Here is a 19,005-nt window from a genome sequence, read left to right on the forward strand (position 1 = left end):
CGGAGCGCAGTACAACTCTTTTCTATTTTTAGCGGCCTGGTATGAGGGGGAGAGGTACACGTTCATATTATTCACAGTGTGTAGTAATAATACAGACAAGCTGCTATAAAGACCTGACATTTGCTGTATTCTCTGTTAGTAATGCCTCAGGTGGGCCAGGGTTCTGACATAATAATGGAGCTCGGCGGGGGGGCCCATCTGTGGCTGAACACTAGAATTTACTGATGGTTTTTATTACTATTTAAGGTTTTGATGGATTATGGATTAGTGCTTTTTCGTTATGTGACCTTTGCTGTGTAACTGAACGGCAGGACGAATAATTTCTTCTGGTGTGCCTGTGGTAATTCAGCTGGCCAACCTGAAGACTGGCATCACTACCCAAAGGGTTCGGGATAAGGGGGCATTTACTGCACTGAGCTGTCTATGTATGTCCTGAAACTAGGAGCACTGTGCATGCCAAAGGCTTATAATGAGGATGAACTGGACCTAAGGACCCCAATTGTAGCACATTTTGGATTTCCCAACGACAAGACCTTTGTCAGTCATAAACCTATCACAAATGCTCTGATAAATGTACTAGTGCACCATTTTTACCTTTACTAGCCAGTAAAACTAGTGCACCGACAGATGTGGCCACACCCATGGTGCACTGAGATGCTAATTTGCATAAGTATAATAACAAACATTTCTGCAGAATTACATGAGCAGGAAACATATATCTTAAATAAGGATTGTTTCACTTTTGGGGTGACTCCCTTTACGAATTGAAAAACACCCCATCTAGCAGCAACTAGAAGAAGAGTGAAGATTTTTTTTCCGAAATTGTCCGTATTCCTTTAGTGATGTGATTATGTTGCACTGTACAGCTGCTGTGTCTGTATCATCCATCTCCCTGAGCGGATTATGAGCTCGGCGGTCATGATGTGTAATTGGTAATGTCTGAGTATAATGGTAGGTGGTGACATGGAGCGGACAGGTCGCTCTTGTCCGTTGCGGTATAGGAGCGTTCGCACTGCAGTGACTGAACATAACCAGAGTCGCCCCGTAATACATAAATCCAGCAGCACCTAAGGATCCCTCCCTGTCTGCATCTCTGTCATATTGCAGCAGAAATATCCCTCCCTGTCTACAGCTGCAGCTCTCGTACCTCCCCGGGTGATGTCCTGTATAATGAATGTGGCTGCTCCTTCACTATCAGCCATGTATCTCTGTATACACCACACTGGTAGGGCATTGTATAGTCATTGCATCTTACAGCCTGTACCTACATAATATCCTCTGCCTGGACAGCACACCTATGGTTTCTTTACCATCTTACTATTGCATGTAATGTACATTATGCATTTTTCATTAGAAGATTAAAGTATAACATGCATTATATATACATGTTGCATCTACAAAATTGTTGGCTAATCCTTGGGACGTTTACGTGATCCATTCACAATTGTGCAGTGTTTTAGTTAAAAAACTAAATTAAAATTTTGTTACATCTTCCTAGGAAGGGTTTTTATTTCCAGGGTACTCCAACAAACCTTACATCTTTTGTTATGTTTTAGGTAATGCCAAATTCCTCATAAAATCACATAAAAAAGAGGTTGGCCACTTATAGCAAATTTTGACTTCTCCTTTGAGCCGTGAGTCACATGACCCCTGGGCAGCAGGACTCAGGACTTCCTGTGATGTCCCGTGTTCTGCTGTTGGGTTCTGGGGGAGGCTGTGCAGTCATTACTGTCATAACCAACCCCATATCAATGGTCGGAGAGGTGTGACTGCTAGCCGGGGCCACATGACCTGCTGTGAGCTTTATCAGTTTGGTAAAATATAAATATAACCCTTTTGGGTCTTGTACTTACCCTGTTGAAGATTGTTATCAGTAATATGTTCATGTTTGGGTCTTTAGTTTAGTCCTGATAAAATATGTTCATTAATTTAGATGTTTGTTGTTCTACATTTGTTTTTCTTTAGCTTCATTTATCTCTTTAGTCATGACAGTGAGGAGACATGGAGACTGCCTGATGTGGCATCATTGTCTGGCTAAAAAATTATATTATTACATTTCTGTGGATCTGGATTGTGCAGAGTTTCTTCTTGTCCATCCAGACCTGAACTTGAGTGAGGAGTGGCAGTAAATATGCAGACATTTAGTAAATGTAGACATGTAGACAAGTAAATTTGGGTTTTTTAAAGGGGAACTTCCAAACAGAGGGCGAAATTGTTTATACATATGTCTTTTAGGCTTTATGGCCAAATAACTGTTGCTTTATTGACTTTCAACGTTGATTATCTCCTCTAATGGCCACTCCCTACATAAGAGGAATTGCTTTTAAGTCAGACATACACACCCCCTTCCCTGACTTAAACTATAATAACACAGGAGAGCTGTCTGTTACTAACATAAAGTATCACTAAAAATGTCAGCACCCATTTTAGGCCCATTCCACAAAAACGATATGGAGACCTATATCACCTATGGCGCCCGATCACGGTGCAGATTGTTACCACGCCAGTCGGTCGCTTCTCTGTGTAGGGGAGCTCCTCTACTCTCCTGCATATGGCTGTATGCATGGCCAGGTTACGGCCCAGGCAAGTGTAGGCCTTAGGAGCCTGGGAGGGGGTTGCTTTAAAGGTTATTTCAGTAATAACTTCAATAAGTTCTTAAATAATGTAGACATTTTTTCTTAATCCACAGGATAGGTGAGAAATGTTTGATTGCTATGGGGCCACCACTGATTGCTTGAATAAGGGTTTCAAGCCCTGTGCTCCTTAACAATGCACAACTGCAGTGGTGAGAAGGTGTGGTATAGCTAGGCTAACCACATTTGCCGTATAGGTATCATTCAATTCAACTAACAACCAAGGTGAAAGTTGCTTTGGGTCTTCCCATTGGAGGGTTGTAGTGGATTTAAGTGAATGGACCATTGCCCATTGTGGTAGCATCATCCAGATAATCAACTTTGAAGTGATATGTAAATTGGTTGTATAAAGTCAAGGAGGTGGAAAGTTGTATAAAGTCAAGGTGTGGAGCTCTGAAAGCCTCCACCTCTGTGATTGACATTATGACTTCAGGAGATCTGGTTAGTGATATCTAACTGGATGCAGGACCATCAATTACAGTGTATGGGACGTTCTGAGGAAGAGGGAGCTGAACTTCAATGTTAAAATCTCTGCCTCCTCGACTTTATACAGCCAGTTTACATTTCACTTTAATGGTTTTTTTTGGATGATTCCACCACACTGGGTCATGAAAGAAACACAATCTGGGAGGTGTTCAGCTGTTTGGCAACATCCTGGTAGTGGTTTATTAGGTCTAATTCTGCTGACGGGTTCCCTTTAACCTTAGGGTTAAACACCATGCTAGGGTTTAGTTGTCTTGAACAACGCAACAGATTCCCTTTAATACATTTGCACAAATAATCCAATGCAAATTGGTATTTTCAACAATAACCTATAGAAATGTGCCAACTTACCCCAAAACTGGTGCCCCCTTCCACCACTGCATCTAGCTGCATCAGTGAAGCCTCTTCGCCCTGATCTCTGCCAGACAATAGTCAGTGACCACCCTGTTAAGAAGACGAGGCGAAGACAACGCTCTGTGGTCACTGAGACAGGAAGTGATGTCATCTGATTTAGAGATGACCATATTTTGAGAAAAATAAGGCATCAAACGGCAAAATTGGCTCAATCGTATTCCTAACAATTTCCCACTTAGTACTTTTGACATCATTTCTTATACTAGAAGGCAGTGAAACTGGTTAAACAATAGAGTTTCGATTAAAAAAAAAAAAAATCTTAAAAAAAACATGAAAAAAGGCTTCACTCATGAGGGGAAGACGAGACGAGGAAGGATAAGTCATATTAAGACCACTAACAAGGAGAGATCTAACACAGTGACTTGAACTGCTAATGGTATTTTTTAACCTCCCATCAATTCGGTTTCCCAGATCAGAGAGAAGAGGCTGTAAATGAATGACTCTTTGTCTGACATGTGCCCCCTAATGGCTTCCAGCTTTTTAGACGTTTCCGACAGTACATCTGAACATCTAAGTGACATTCCTCAGAAGAGATGAAAAAGGAGGCCTGTTATTTTATTAGCTACAATAGATAATAACCCGCCCCCCCTCCCCCCCCCCCGCAGTACGATCCACCGTACGAGCCGTAGAAATTACACTTATTTCCAGCCCTGAATGTACGTTTCCTGTGCCGAGTACAAATTGTATTAATACTTATTATAGTTCAGTGAATAATGATTATTACCAATTACGTGGAGAAAACTACTCATTATATATAATCTCGCAGGGCAGGGAACAAAACATTACGCGGCTTGTCATAGTATCCGCGTCCTATAAATATCAGCAAGAGGCTACTGGCGAGTGTGGCCTGTTATATGATCGGCCTGGATTGCAACTGAACCAATTTAAAGGGGCGGTCGAATGAACTCACACCCCGTTTGGATTTAAGCCAGGCCTTGCTACAGGTCTAGCTTCAAAACATCTAGTCTGCCACTACAGGGGAAATCTAGAATTACACGGCCATTAATGAACATTATTGAGTTACTGTACATTTTAAAGGGGTTTTCTTAGTTAAAATGGCTAAACATGGGGCAAATCACCTAGAGTGGCCTAGGGCCACCAGTAAAAGTCCACTCTTGGGGACCAGCACTATACATGCAAATATTACCTGACAGCCATTCACAAATTCTTAAAGCATAGATGACTCAAAATGTATTTCTCTAAGATTTTCTCCTATCCATTGTCCTGGACAGTTATGGTCCTGGAAAGCCTATGATTGACTCGGGTTGGTATGCAGCTGCACACAGGTCGAGTGATTGAGGAACATGTTGACATTGGCCTCCAATTCCATGGGGGCGCTTATCAGCTGATCGGGGGCAAGGTGTTGGGCCCCGTCAATCTCAAAGGAAATCTGCCAGCAAAATCCATCATGATAAACCAGGGGGACATTACTCATAGATCCAGGCACCGTGACTGTGATAATCTTCTTATATGTGTTATCCATGGTCTTCTGCCTTCTAAAATCAACAGCACAGTGGGGCTCCTTTTTTATGTTCCCTACACATAGGATACAAGGATAGGGGGATACAATATACTTGTTTTGGATGTTGTTAGACTATTTCCCCCCTGTAGTACTTAACGTAGCACCCCATTGTAAATGTGCTCCGTGCTGTAATTTAAAACGCTGTTACTCTGTGAAGGATCTTTCTCTTCCCATGAGTATGAGAAAGTGTAGCAGCCTGTGAAGCTGCAGCACAGAGAGGCTCTGGTATAGGAGTGAATCATAAAACAGGCAGTTTGGGCGGTAGCCTGGGGCCCAAGCCTTCTAAAGGGCCCATGGACACCGAGACCATGCACCATATTTTATACTGAGAAGGACCTTCACTCATGAAATCCTTGTACATCTGTTCCTGCTCTCAATAGACATGTATACAAGAGACATTGCAGGACCTTTAAGGTCCTCCAACAGTCCTGAAATTGCAGATTTAGAGCAGGCAGTAGGGACACATCATCCAGTCCCTGAGAAGCTGATTCTAGTACCAAATGTAGGAAGTGATTCCAGACTTGTAGGGGCTATGATATTCAATCAGCCCAGAGCCCATGGCAGTCTTATCCGCCCCTGCTCTGGTAATGCCCCCTAGGGGCCCTCTGGCTCATTAGCATAATTCTAAAAGTAGATTTTAGAAGGAAGGAGGACATGGATAACACATATAACATTACCACCATCATGGTGCCTTGATCTATGAGTAAGTATTCCTGATTTGTCATGATGGATTTTCCTGGTAGATCTTCTTTACATCACCTTTGCAAAGGATTTGTATTAAATCAACCAAACCTTTTAAGAATTAGTTACAGTAACAGGAACTGAAAGGAACTGATTTTCAGTAGTATAATTTGAGCAACAAATATGCTATTGTGAATAGGCCACAACAGAACAATAGCGCTGCCATTGTGATCTCTGCTGATTCTGTCTTAGTCTACACAGCAAAGCTGACTAGGTAGATGTATATTATTCTCAGAATGGTTGGGGGGGACAGAGTTTAGGACTGAACAATAATAAAACGTTGCCTGACCCTAGCAATGTTATGTAGTAATACCCCTTTAACTCTGCCATGTCTGTATTTAATGCCTATGGTTGCTAAAATGAATCGTGTAGCACTTGAAAACGCTGAACTTTTGTACCCGCTGTGTAATTACGCTGTAATTCATGTAGACTATGCTGTCAATCTAGCTTCTGCCTGTGGTCGATGATGGAAAACCACCTTCTAACACATCTCTTGTATATCTAATGGGAAATCCAGCCGTGTTTATTCTCTGGAACATCAGTACAGGGAACTAGAGTCAGCACAAAGCTCCCCAGTAAGGAAACATATGGGGTGGATAAGATAATGTATGGAGGCACATTTAGGTCATTTTGGGGTGCACTGTGTTGATAATGCAGATGTAGCTGAGCTGAATTTGTCTTTGAACCCTAGTGGAGCATCAATGGCTATAAATCTCCACACGCCTGTAAGGTGGCCCCAATTGGCAAAGTCTCACTTACTAACACTATGAGGTAGCAGAGTTTGTGTTAGTTTGCAAACCCGCAGTAGCACATGCCGCACTCAGCTCTGCTACATCTGGATAGCAGAAGCCACTATTCCGTCCGAAAGACTTACATATACGTGATATGAGCATCAATGAGATGGGGCCGCAATCTAACGACCTTTCACATATAAGGCAAAGAAATTTAAGCTATAATCAGAATAATTTTTTCCATGGAAAAATCAGTCGGAATTTGTTTCCAATAGTAATAGAAGGGAATGCAGGTAGGTGAGCCAAGAAAAGAGTATCATGTACAGTAACTCCATAATGTAGCTCTGTAATCACAATGGTCCCCGTCCTTTTTGTGAGTAATCCAATTACACCACGGGAGAGGCTGGGGACAATCAGATGCAATCCACCAGGGAACAGATTTCCTAGTGTCAGGGTTCGTATCCACTGATGGGCTGAGGCAAAGTCACAGGAAGCGTCATTATAGTTTTCTTACCCCTCTGTGCTCTGTTACGTTGCCTCCCTTCACATAGGTAATAGGGGGATAACATGGACTTGTTGTAGATGCTGCTCCACTATTTGCCCCCCCCCTGTAGTCCTTGGATTAGCACTGCATTGCAAATGCTTCCATATTGAAATTGTCACTTATAAGGTTCCTTTCTGACTTGAAGGGATCCGTCGGTCTCCTCTCGTTAAGACGCTAAGACTAAGGTCTCCTTTAGGGGTAGTCATGACCAATCTTGGTCTATGTACAAATTGTAGGAGTTTTTCATCAAGCAAAATCCAGGAAATCTGAATAGTATCGCTATAGTCCCCATCAGAATATGTTTGTCATATGAGGAATCTGTCCCCATGGGTATCTTAGTTTTTCTGTTTCACTATATAAAATCCTGGGGGAGCCCTATGTCAGGCTGTGGGAGCATCCTTCTAGAAGACAATCATGCATTCTCCAATCATCATGGAGCAGGTGGGTAAAATTTTAAAGGTGGGGATAGGGCAAACTAAAACAGTGCACTAGACAGTGAGGCTAGACAGTCTCACATGATAGGACTCTCTATTCTATTTCTACATCTGGTGTTACTTGCATTAGTATTACATCAGAAAATACGCCAAAATTCAGCACATTTTTAAACCCAACTTTGGCGGCCGTCACACCCAGGCCACTCCCCTTTTAATACTAGCCTCTAAAAAATCTGTAAATTATGTGAAAAAATCTTAGACAGTTATTTTGGCACAAATGACATCAGAATTCTGGCACATTTTTCCTCTCCCTTTCCTCTCCAACTGCTCAGCTTCCTGCTGCACACGACTTCCTGGGCGTTACCCACAGGAAGCAGTAGGGGAGGCCAATCAGCCAATCACTGGGCAGTATTGTCAGATAGTAATTGTGTGCCGAGAGATAACAGGAAGTGAAGTGTAATGGGGATTTGATGGCGTCTGAACCACAGCAACAAAAGTATCAGTGTATAACATTCTGTTATTTTCAGGTTTCCATTTTCGACAATTTTACTAATATCCTTTTATCTTCACATATGACGTTTATTATACCATCTCCCCTTCTGTGATGAAGGGTTTGTTGGGAGGCAATGGAACCTATTTTGTTCCTATCCATATTTTATTAAAACCCCAAAGATTTTCCATCCTATGATAAAAGTGTATTGCCATTGGTTGTATTAGAATGGATTCGTCTTTGGGCCCCCCCCTCCTCATCATCAATTCGCCCATAGGTAAAATAATATGTGACATCACCCAATGTTTCATCAGATTCTCTAATCACCAAAGGGACGTGTAGTTCAATGAACACAAATGAAAGGCAGCGATGTAGAAGAGATACTGTTAAGGAAGATGTAATTACAAGTGGTTCCTGTCATGTAAATAGACAACTGCTGACAGATGGCAGAGTGTAGAAGTCACATTAGTGTGTCACAGATAAATACAGCTTATATGGCGAGTGGCTGGGCCATGGGGAGGGGAGACGGCTCAGGCGCATCACTCATCCCAACCACAGGCTGCAAAAGGTCCAAGGTTTAATTGAAAGGCTGACACTACACTTAGGTTTTATAGGATATAATAGGTACAGAACCCCCACCCTTCCTTTGTAGCGCAGTGTGGAAATATATGACTGCGCTCGTGTCTCCCATTCCGGGCATTATGATCAGCATTGTGTGAAACGCTTTGATAAAAAAGCCTTTGTTCAATAATCGATCCTGTGTGTACTTTGCCGTCGATAAATAAGTGTCTGCAGTTTTACTTTACACCACAGCAAGATGTCATATGGGGGAGGACTGGAATGTGCTGCGTCATACATAAAGACATTTTAAGATGTACTGATGTAGCAGGGTGAAATAGGTTGATTTGAAGCTTTATTTTGTTCAACAGTATAAATGACATGTATTGAAAGGAGTGACATAACATTAATCAAAGGAGTGAGAGTCCTGATAACTCCGTCCATACACAGTGATTTATGCTAGGAGTCATGTTAATTCCACTCACATAAAGTGATTGACAGCTCTACCTGTAGCAGTGTGTGGGCGGAGTAATTAGGACTCTCACTGCCAATCACTGTGTGTGGGTGGAGTAATTATGACTCCGGCTGTCAATCACTGTATGTGGGTGGGGTAATAAGGACTTTCACCGTCAATTACTATATGTGGGCGGAGTAATTAGGATTTTCTCTGCCAATCACCCAGTGTGGGCGGAGTAATTAGGACTCTCACCGTCATTCACTGTGAGTGGGGAGGGAATAATCAGGACTTGCACCGTCAATTACTGTGTGTGGGCGGAGTAATCTAGACTCTCACTGTCAATCACTGTGTGTGGGCGGAGTAATTAGGACTCTCACTGTCAATCACTATGTGAGGGTGTGGTATTCAGAACTCTCTTTGTTTTATAAACCTATATATCAGGATTTTGTGTGTCCTTCTGTAGCTAAATATATTTGCCAACACATCTCCAGTAAGTTCTTCCATGTCTAGAATTTATAACTAGAGAAGGAGAAGGAATTATCTCTTGGGATCCCAGAGATCAGAGCCCTATTGATCTGACGAGTATCCCATATCCTTGGGGATAAGTGGCTGTAATGTCACCCCCCCCCTTCTTAAACCTTGAATAATTTGACAATCTTCTGTAGATTCCACTGTAGATTCAAAGGTTACATTTTGATAAGACGATGGACTCCATCATGGGCTGACGAAATAACCTATGCAAAAATAAGTAAAATCAGATGATATAAGAATATAATCAGTCACATTAGGGGCCGATACAAGCTGCGGGTTGATATTTGGAATATTGGTATATCATAAATAAGAAATTACTAATATATCATGATGTTTTTTTGTGCTCATCATATATGTAGAATAGAACACAAAAAAAAAGAGCAAAAATGCCAGCAGTCCCAAGCGAGGGACACAAGTGTATCATGGTAAGTAGCTGAGCAGAATGGTAATAAGATGTAAGCCACCAAAGAAAGAGCCAACGCAGACTAGATGACTAAGGATCCGCGATTCCTTTTAGAAGGAAGCCTGTGTATGATTCAGCAGCAGTGAGAGGTCTTGTCAGTTCGCCATTGTTACGCCTCCTTCCTTTGTCACGCGCAGCAGACGTGTTAGCTCGGTATCATTCCAGCGTTTGACCGATTTACATGTGCTGGAGGTGGTTCACGTTAAGTAAAGCAGGTTGTCATTTCTGTCACTGCAGATTACATTCCCCGGAGCCGAGGGTTTCTGCGGATCACAGCGTGATTCAATAATACATCCACAAAGTCACGCGTAATCCATCGCCGTACAAGCCTCCATTCATAGAAATAAAAGACGAAATATATCAAACCTATTGTTATTACCAGACCCGGTAAAAAAAGAGGGCACCGAATAAGTGTTCAGCCACGTGTCCCTTTATTGCATGTGTGTCATACATTATTAGGCAGGGTTCACGTTAGGTTTTGTATACACTAAGCGCATGCGTCAGGAAAGCATCTGACGCTTATGCTGAGCGTATACATTGACAATTAGGGGCAAACGGAGGCATAGTTGTGGCATCCGTCTGGCCACTTAAAATTCGGTTTGCCAAAATAAAGCAGGATGGAAAGAGGTAGCAAGCTACATCTTTTCATCCTGCAGCCTCCGTCAATGGACTGCTATAGGAAACGGATGCAGCGTATTGCATCTCTCCCCCCCAGCCTCGCTGAGCATGTATGTTGCTCGGCAGGAGGGAGGACGCAGTGATGTCACTGTCCATATTGGGACAGTAATACACTGGGGGAACACCCCGTTCATCTGCAGCAGTCAATTACAGTCCTTATGGGAAGTTTAGCGGGGTCCCCGAATGACGTATCCCACTGTATATGCATGCAGAGAGATACGTGTGTACCATACGTTGGAAGAACACGTTGGAATCCCCCTGATGTGTCCTTTCGATGTATTACACAAAATGTAAGGATTTGGCTTCATCTCCACAGAAGCATTTGGCTCCACGCTTTACTCTAAATCTGGTGACTCATACATGACGTCTTTGATCGGAGAAGTTCTCTTTCATTGTCTGCTACCAAGCCACCATGTCAGCTTCTTCCAGACATGACTTGTCTCTACATAACACAGTTCTGCCGGACCCTATAGCTCACTATTATGCCCCCACAGTAGCCAATACAGTAACAGGGGCCCCTATTAGCCATTATAGTAACAGTGCCCCTACCGTACCCATATAGTCATAGTGACCCCACAGTATACAATGATCACAGCAGCCAATCGCCATAATGCCTACCACAACAGTCAATAGTCACAGTGCCCCCACAATAGCCAATAGTCACAGTATCCCCACAGTAGCCAACAGCCATAGTGCCCACCACCACAGTCAATAGTCAGTGCCCCCCCTGGTTAAATCCCAGCCCTGTTCTGCTGTCTTAAAGATGGGGGGATAGTGTATCCTCATGGCCCAAACCTCCTTTTCTACTGGGGCCTATTCCTTGTGACCTAGTTCCTTCCTCACGTCACGACCGATTATGTTCCTGACTGTAGGCACAACTCCCATTCACTTTAATGGTACTTGTGGCTGCAGTTTTAGCTCATGGCTACTACTGTTCAGCTGTATGGCCCTAATCATGGAGCCAGAAAGCCAGACAGCTAATTGGAGTAGGGATCAGATTTTGATGGCCATCAATAGAAATTCCTGGCCAACACCTTTAAGATGAACCAAGATGGGCCAATAATTTGTCACAAAGTAAGCCAAACACTAGTTAGCGTAAAGTCAAACAAAAGTGTCCAAACTATTGACTGTGTAGTTTAAGTTTACTTTCCCAAACATCAGTTATAATTAGTAGATTTGCCTCATTACATTTCTCTATAGATCCCTTCAATAAAAATACATAGACTTTGTTACCGTTTCCATATTAGTCCAATTTCCTATTAATCTGCCTGGAATAAAACATATAAAGCCGTCACATCTCTCTTAGGTGTCTGGAGACAGCGAGTCAAAGGAGGTGCGTTAATATGCGCGTCACATTTCCATCGTATTAATCGATTCCCCCTAAATCTAGTGGCAGACATTATTATCTGTTAAATAATCAAGCGGCTGCGCTGTGCCTAGAGTGAAAAGCCTCGAATTAAGGCCGATGAAACATTTGCCTCTGAATTTTCATAAGAAAGATTTTATTTGACATGCACTTAATTGAAAGGAAAGTGATGTAAATTGCTGGAATTGAGAATATCAAGGGTTTTCGGCACAAATGAGGTTACGACTGGAAAGACTGACCCAGTACTATAAGTAACTTTCTTCAAGGTGAAATGTACAGTATATATGAAGGATCGACTTATGCAAACCTTTGGGCACTCCCAACCCCTGTTACATTACATAAGTGGAGATGTATTGATCCACTTCTGACATCATTCAAACCTCAATTGCCTTGTGCCACGTTTACCGAACATTGTTTTTTGACAGTTTCCCAACTAGTATGACAATGGGGGTGTGGTCTCTGAAAAGGGGGCGGAATCTGTGTGCCAAAAATTTAAGACATGTGCCACTTTTTGGCACAAGATACTAGACCAACTAGTACAGAGTAGGACTCAACTACGAGTGGGTCTTAGACTACGCCAGATTTCTCAACAAAGTGTTAAATGTGGCACTAATCTTCTCTAACTGGGTCACCTAGATGCATCTGCCCTATAGTTTTTGGCAGTAAGGTAATTTGAGCCCCCACCCCCCCACCCCCTGGCTCAAATTTAGGCCCCATTGCCCAGTTTTGTATCAACTTCCTGTTCCGGTCTTCAAATGCAGGAAATGCCCAGTAAGCCAATCACTGTGTTGGGGTGACCATTGTGGTATATGATAGGCTAGTCCGAAATTTCTTGTTTACTGAGGGGGATCAGAAGTATAGACTGGTGAAGGCACAATAAGTATCTGAATTTAGTGTAAAAGTTAAACAAAGTTAGACTAAACCATCTTATACTGAGCCATATTCATCAAAGTTCTGTGTATGCTAATGAGCTCTTATGGGTCCGATCCACGCAGACGAGCCATCCGGTGTATTCATGAGATGTCAGTCCCGACCCTCCCTTCTACTTCTACATAGAGCCCCCCATTCACTCCAATGCTTGCAGTTGCACACATTGGGGCACATTTACATACCCGTCCCGTCACCAACCCCCGACGAGAATTTCCTGCATGTGTCGCTTCCCCCACTGAGGTGCGCCGGAGTTCACCTTCTTCTTCCCGGTGCATGCGAGTGCTGATCTTGCGACAGGGGTTGTCCGACGGCCACGCCCCCTATTTGTGTGGCATGCGAGCCAGCGCCAATGCGACACAATCCGATCGCGTTCGCCAAAAACATGTGGCAATTCACCGCAAAACGGAAAAAAACGGCGAAACCCGACGAAAATGTGGCATTCGAACCCTTAGTAAATGTGCCCCATTGTTTCTTACACACCGGCTCATGACATGTCTCCCTTTTTCGGTACAAGTCTCAGGAAAGTCTAAATCACTTTTTATAGGGGGCTCAAAATTTTTTACTTTTTTTGATGGGGATTTTAGTAAAGTTGCTTAGTCAATCTCTCCCACTATGTCACAACTGCATTTCACTTTAAAATGCCCTTTGTAGGGCTATGGAGTTTTTGTGCAAGGCATCCCCAGGTAATGCTCCTTGTGTAGTCTCTAATTACAGTTGTTTGCGGTTTGCGGATCCTGTTTCCAAAGTGTGAGACCAGAATCAATAAACAGAGGAGAAGTTGACATCTGAGGTTAGGTAGGTAGACAGATACAAGTTAGGGCAGGCAATGATTAAGGTCAAGGAACAGTAGGGATCAATAATACACGGTAAACAATTTCACAAATCATTAGGAACTGGTTAGTCCAAGGTTTGATAAAATTGAATAATCGAAGATGATTGGTGCAAGGCACTAACTTGCTGACGTGTCCCTATTGCTTTAAAATGTTGGGCACCCATAATAGCCTAAGCTGTCAATGACATCCCCTGCATGTCAGCACATACATTGTGGGTCAGACGGCCCCATCAGGGGCTCCTCTGGTGGGTAACACAATAATAGGCTTTATAGGTACAGAAGAAGACAACATTATTTGAAGGCTACCATGGTCTGTTGTCTTGGGGTTGATGTTGGCTCCACGACTGATTGTCTCCAGGAACCCTATTCTGAAACTCATTTCATATGCCGAGGTACAAAAGGTACCTCTAGTTCCTTAGATCTTTAGATTGGAAGGAACATAAGAGAAGTTTCTTGAAGTCAAGCTCTTCTTACTTCAGAGTGTCCATCAGCTTCAGGAGGGCTGGTTATTGAGGTCCCTGGGCACAGAAGGTCAATTACAATTGAGATAAGGTCCTGATTAGGCTTGACTTCAGTGCCGAACTCTCCACCTTCTTGACTATTTGCATATTACTTCAAAATTGATCTTCCGAATCACCACCACATGATCTGTGAGGGTTCGGGCAATGGATTACAAAGTTATCAGACAGGATCCCTTTACCCAAATCTCTGGCATTGAGTCAGATCTTGGCTAGTGGCTATTTTTAGGAATATTATTGGAAGCGGATCAACAAGCAAAACAAAGTAGCAAACTGAAAATTCTGGTGTCGAGTAATTCATTGCTAATTGCTTCATATTCAATTACAAGGTGCAGTGACATAGACGATGGCCGAGACGGACAGGGACATTTATCAAAGTGACGCATGTGGCTGCTATAGCAGCGGAGAAGCAGGGCCGGAAGATGAACAATACTCGGGCAATCTAAGAGTCATTTTAAGGGGAGGACTAATTGCAGGGAGACTGCACATTTATATCAATACAGAACACACAGCTAATTAACTCTGCAAATGGATCCTCCAGTAATCTAGTATCAGCCGGCCTTCATTATTCAGCAGCCAAACAGCTCTGCTGGTAATGACATGTGAATTTAGCAGCTTAACCCCTTAGGGATTGAGCTATTTGCACCTTAATGACCAAGCTTTATTTTTTTCCAATTTTTTTATTTTTTGCTTGCCTTTTGTGGGACGAGTTGTATTTTTTAAGTGTCACCTTTGTGAGGTGTAACTTATTGGTTAAGGTTCATTAACTTTTGATGGGGATGAATGATATTTTTTTTTTTCCATAATAAAACCATTTTCTAAAAGCCATGAATTTTTCTTTGTTAACGGGGGCTTAACTTTTGTGGAGTGAGTTAAGGAATTTAATGGTATCACTGTAGGCTACATATGACTTTTTGGTTGCTGTTTATTACATTGTTAGAAGGAAATGATGTAATGTTATTTTACAACTGGGACTTGATCTCGGATATAATACACAGTAAGGTCTCAAGCAGACGAACGTATACTACGGCCTGGCCACAACCTGGGCATAGCATACTGCCGGCTGGACAGGGGGAGGTGTGAGCACTCCTCACCCCTCCTCTTTCCATAGGGAGCTAAATTTCCAGCGAAAGATAGAGCCCGCTGTATTTTTTTTCCAGCGACCACATGGTACAGTGACACACGTATGTGCTCACCGTACCTTGCTTGGCACAATACACGTCTATGGCGCCCTATGCTAGCTGCCATTCGTAAATATAGGGTTGTGTACTACGTGTTCATTGGGCCTAACAATTTGATACAGCACCATGTTCTGTCACAATCAAGGAGGCCACTGTGACCCACTTCTTGAGCAGGATGTGAGTGTTTTTTATAAACCCATTAAGATGCCATGGACCCAGTTGACCATGGCATCTTAGGGGTTTAAATCAGCGTTCTTGCTGAGCTTAGTTGTCAATCACTGCTGCCATTACACACCTCTATTATATCCACATAGCTCAGCTTCCAGCCTTTGGAGTTTCTTTGAAAAACATTTGAGACTTTATTGGTCACTTACTGGCATTGAGGTCATAGGTCTTGGTCACAGCATTGGGTGATTCATAGACAACACAGTAAATGCCAATACTGGGCCAGTTAATAGTGTGCTCTAAAAATCACTTCCCGTGATATAGTCCTGTTTCTGTTTTCTTCCAGGGACGTGTATTGAATAGACTTGGTCGGAACGCGCTGGCCGAGAAGTATCTCCGAGACGCTGTACAAATCCAGAGCACATCACACGAGGCCTGGAAGGGTCTGGGGGACGTTTTACAAGATCAAGGGAAGCACGAAGCCGCCGTAGAATGCTTTGTATCTGCACTAGACCTGGAGTCCAGCAGCCCCGTGACCCCCTTCACCATTATTCCTAGGGAACTGTAATAGTCACAAAACTGTAACATTCCAATTCCGAGCAAGAATTTCTGCAATACTGAATGAGATTTTAGTTTTGTAATACTTTTCATAATACATATTTTTGCGGAAGATTTATTGTCATTTAAAAAAAAAAATTCTATCAATACTTTTTTTACTTTTGCAATCTGGGATAATCTTTACAATTTTTGCAATCTGGGATAACTTTGCATAAATTACTAGTACAATTGAAGACAAGAAACTTTGCAATATTTCCTGTCAGAGGAAAGTGCTTCCTTTTCCACTTACTTTGGTTGGCAAAGAGAACCTGTCACCAGGGATCTCATTTTCACTAAAGACAGGTTGCAGTAGCCCATCACACCTGCAGTGCAAATACGTCTTTATGCTTTTTCTAACCATTTACATTAGAATATAAATGTGTGTTATAACTAACCTTGCATCCTGACAAAATCCTCTGTGTAGTCCCAGGGGTTGGGCTTTGTTTGGATGCATTTCAAAAAACAACAGGTTACTTGTCTGTGCTGCTCACTCCTCAGCGCTCAGCCCCCACCTCCTGGACAGCTGCACCTTCACAGAGGTCACAGTCTCAGTGGGAGAGGGATGAGCTGTACAAGAGCACAAAGGAGAGAGCTGAGCAGTCTGCAGCACAGACAAATCATGTGTTGTTTTTTGAAATGTATCCAAACCAACGCCCAACCCCTGGGACTACACAGAGGATTCTGTCAGTGTGCAATGTAAGTAATAACACACAATTATATTGTAATGTAAATGCTTAGAGAAAGCTGAAAGGTTTATGTGCAATGCAGGTGTAATGGGCTCCTGAAACCTGTGTTTAGTGAAAAAGACAGGTTCCCTTTAATATCCTCCCTCCTTCCTTACTGCCTGCTCAATATCATATTCAAGCTAAAGCTTACTGTGGTGTCAGATTACACAGAAGTCTATGGAGAGGTGAGGGGGAACATTGAGTCACAGCAGCTAGGTCTCCACCGAGCATCATTGGGAAGGAGGAGCAGTGTGTCACAGCAGCTAGGTCTCCACCGAGCATCATTGGGAAGGAGGAGCAGTGAGTCACAGCAGCTAGGTCTCCACCGAGCATCATTGGGAAGGAGGAGCAGTGTGTCACAGCAGCTAGGTCTCCACCGAGCATCATTGGGAAGGAGGAGCAGTGTGTCACAGCAGCTAGGTCTCCACCGAGCATCATTGGGAAGGAGGAGCAGTGAGTCACAGCAGCTAGGTCTCCACCGAGCATCATTGGGAAGGAGGAGCAGTGAGTCACAGCAGCTAGGTCTCTAGATCTACCAGCACAGAAAGGACACAACATTACAGAGAGGAGATCTGCTAGAAGATAAACCTTACAATGTGATCAGAAGCCACATAATGACCAGAAGCAGTGTTTCTCTTCATTGCACACACACCTGCAAACTAGTTTTTGTAAAGTTGAGAGAGATATTTAAAATAATTTTTTTTTTTAATGTAAAAATATTTTAAAAATTTTTTAGGGAAATGTTTTTGATATAAAAAAATAATGCTGCAGCACTTAAATTTACCAAGATAAATATCAGTATGATTCCTATTTATTTCTTAAAGGAAATCTCCCATCAAGATCCATCATGATAAACCAGGGACATTACTCATAGATCCAGGCACCGTGACTGTGGTAATCTTCTTATATTTGTTATCCATGGCGTCCTCGACTTTAAATTATAATAAGCCAGGAGAGATAACCTCTCTCTTCTCTGGCTTTACAAATTGTTGTTACACTGTGCAGCAGCATATCTCAGTCTGACCCTCCCCCTGCACTCCCTGCAATCTCAGCAGCAGTGTCCACACAGTTGGAGGGGGGAAGTGCCTTCACACCTTCACACTAACAGCCTATGTATCTGCAACACTGAGGAGCTCTGGTAACACCCCCTTCTGGCTCATTAGCATCATTCTAATAGTTGATTTTAGAAGGAAGGAGGCCATGGATAACACATATAAGAAGATTACCACAGTCACGGTGCCTGGATCTATGAGTAAGTGTCCCTGGTGCAATCATGATGGATTTTGATGGTAGATTTGTTTAAGTGATGTATAATCTGAGGGTTATTTGCACTGTTGATGGATATGCAGTATGTACAGGACTGCGTCAGCGATAGACGAGGTTTTAATGACTGTATACTGTCAGCCTTCAATTATATTAAAAGTATTTCAAACATAAAGGATTTGTCTGTGTGTATGATATGCATTATTATTATTATTATTATTATTATATGCATTATACTCCTTTCTATAAGAAGAGATGAATGAAAACACAAGATGATCCATCAGACGTCTGCTGCGGCCCAGGACTATGACTGCGAAACTAAAAGGAGGAAGAATAGATAGAGGAAAAAGAAGACAGAAAAGGTGGCAAAAAACATTATTTGTTGTCTATGAAGAAAATATAGCAAAATACATGTACTTAATGTTTGTTCCTAACCGTTATGGACCGGGCTTATATAACATGAGAGCTGGTGGCGGTCTATTGGGCTGATAAGGCTAGTAACAAGGGGTCTTTCCGCCGTTCAGGGTTGTGGGTGAGTGTTGTGTCATACAGAAGTTGTGTGGACAACTCTAAACTCACTTCCTGCACCTCCCAGAACCCGTGTGGTCAGGGAGTGTCTATAAAAACTATAATTAAGTGACCTTGCATACCCCTCAGCAGTCCGAAAACGTCACATTTCGTCACAGTGTCATTTACCACTTTCTCAGAAGGGGTTTCTAAATATCCCCAAACCCAATCAACTCCTTTAT

At 42.7% G+C, this 19,005-nt stretch overlaps 1 protein-coding gene across 4 annotated transcripts in view; it reads left to right on the plus strand.

Moving 5' to 3' along the window:
• Positions 1 to 18,431, plus strand: part of TTC7A (tetratricopeptide repeat domain 7A) — a 265,076-nt gene extending 246,645 nt beyond the window's left edge. For all 4 annotated transcript variants that reach the window (XM_072140303.1, XM_072140306.1, XM_072140304.1 and 1 more), the window contains one exon: positions 16,018 to 18,431. In XM_072140303.1, coding sequence (XP_071996404.1) covers positions 16,018 to 16,239 — 222 coding nt within the window. In that variant the 3' untranslated portion in view covers positions 16,240 to 18,431. The remainder of the gene's footprint in view (positions 1 to 16,017) is intronic.
• Positions 18,432 to 19,005: the final 574 nt, after the last annotated feature.

The sequence above is a fragment of the Engystomops pustulosus genome, chromosome 3 (genome assembly GCF_040894005.1).
Source record: "Engystomops pustulosus chromosome 3, aEngPut4.maternal, whole genome shotgun sequence".
Classification (NCBI taxonomy): Eukaryota; Metazoa; Chordata; class Amphibia; order Anura; family Leptodactylidae; genus Engystomops; species Engystomops pustulosus.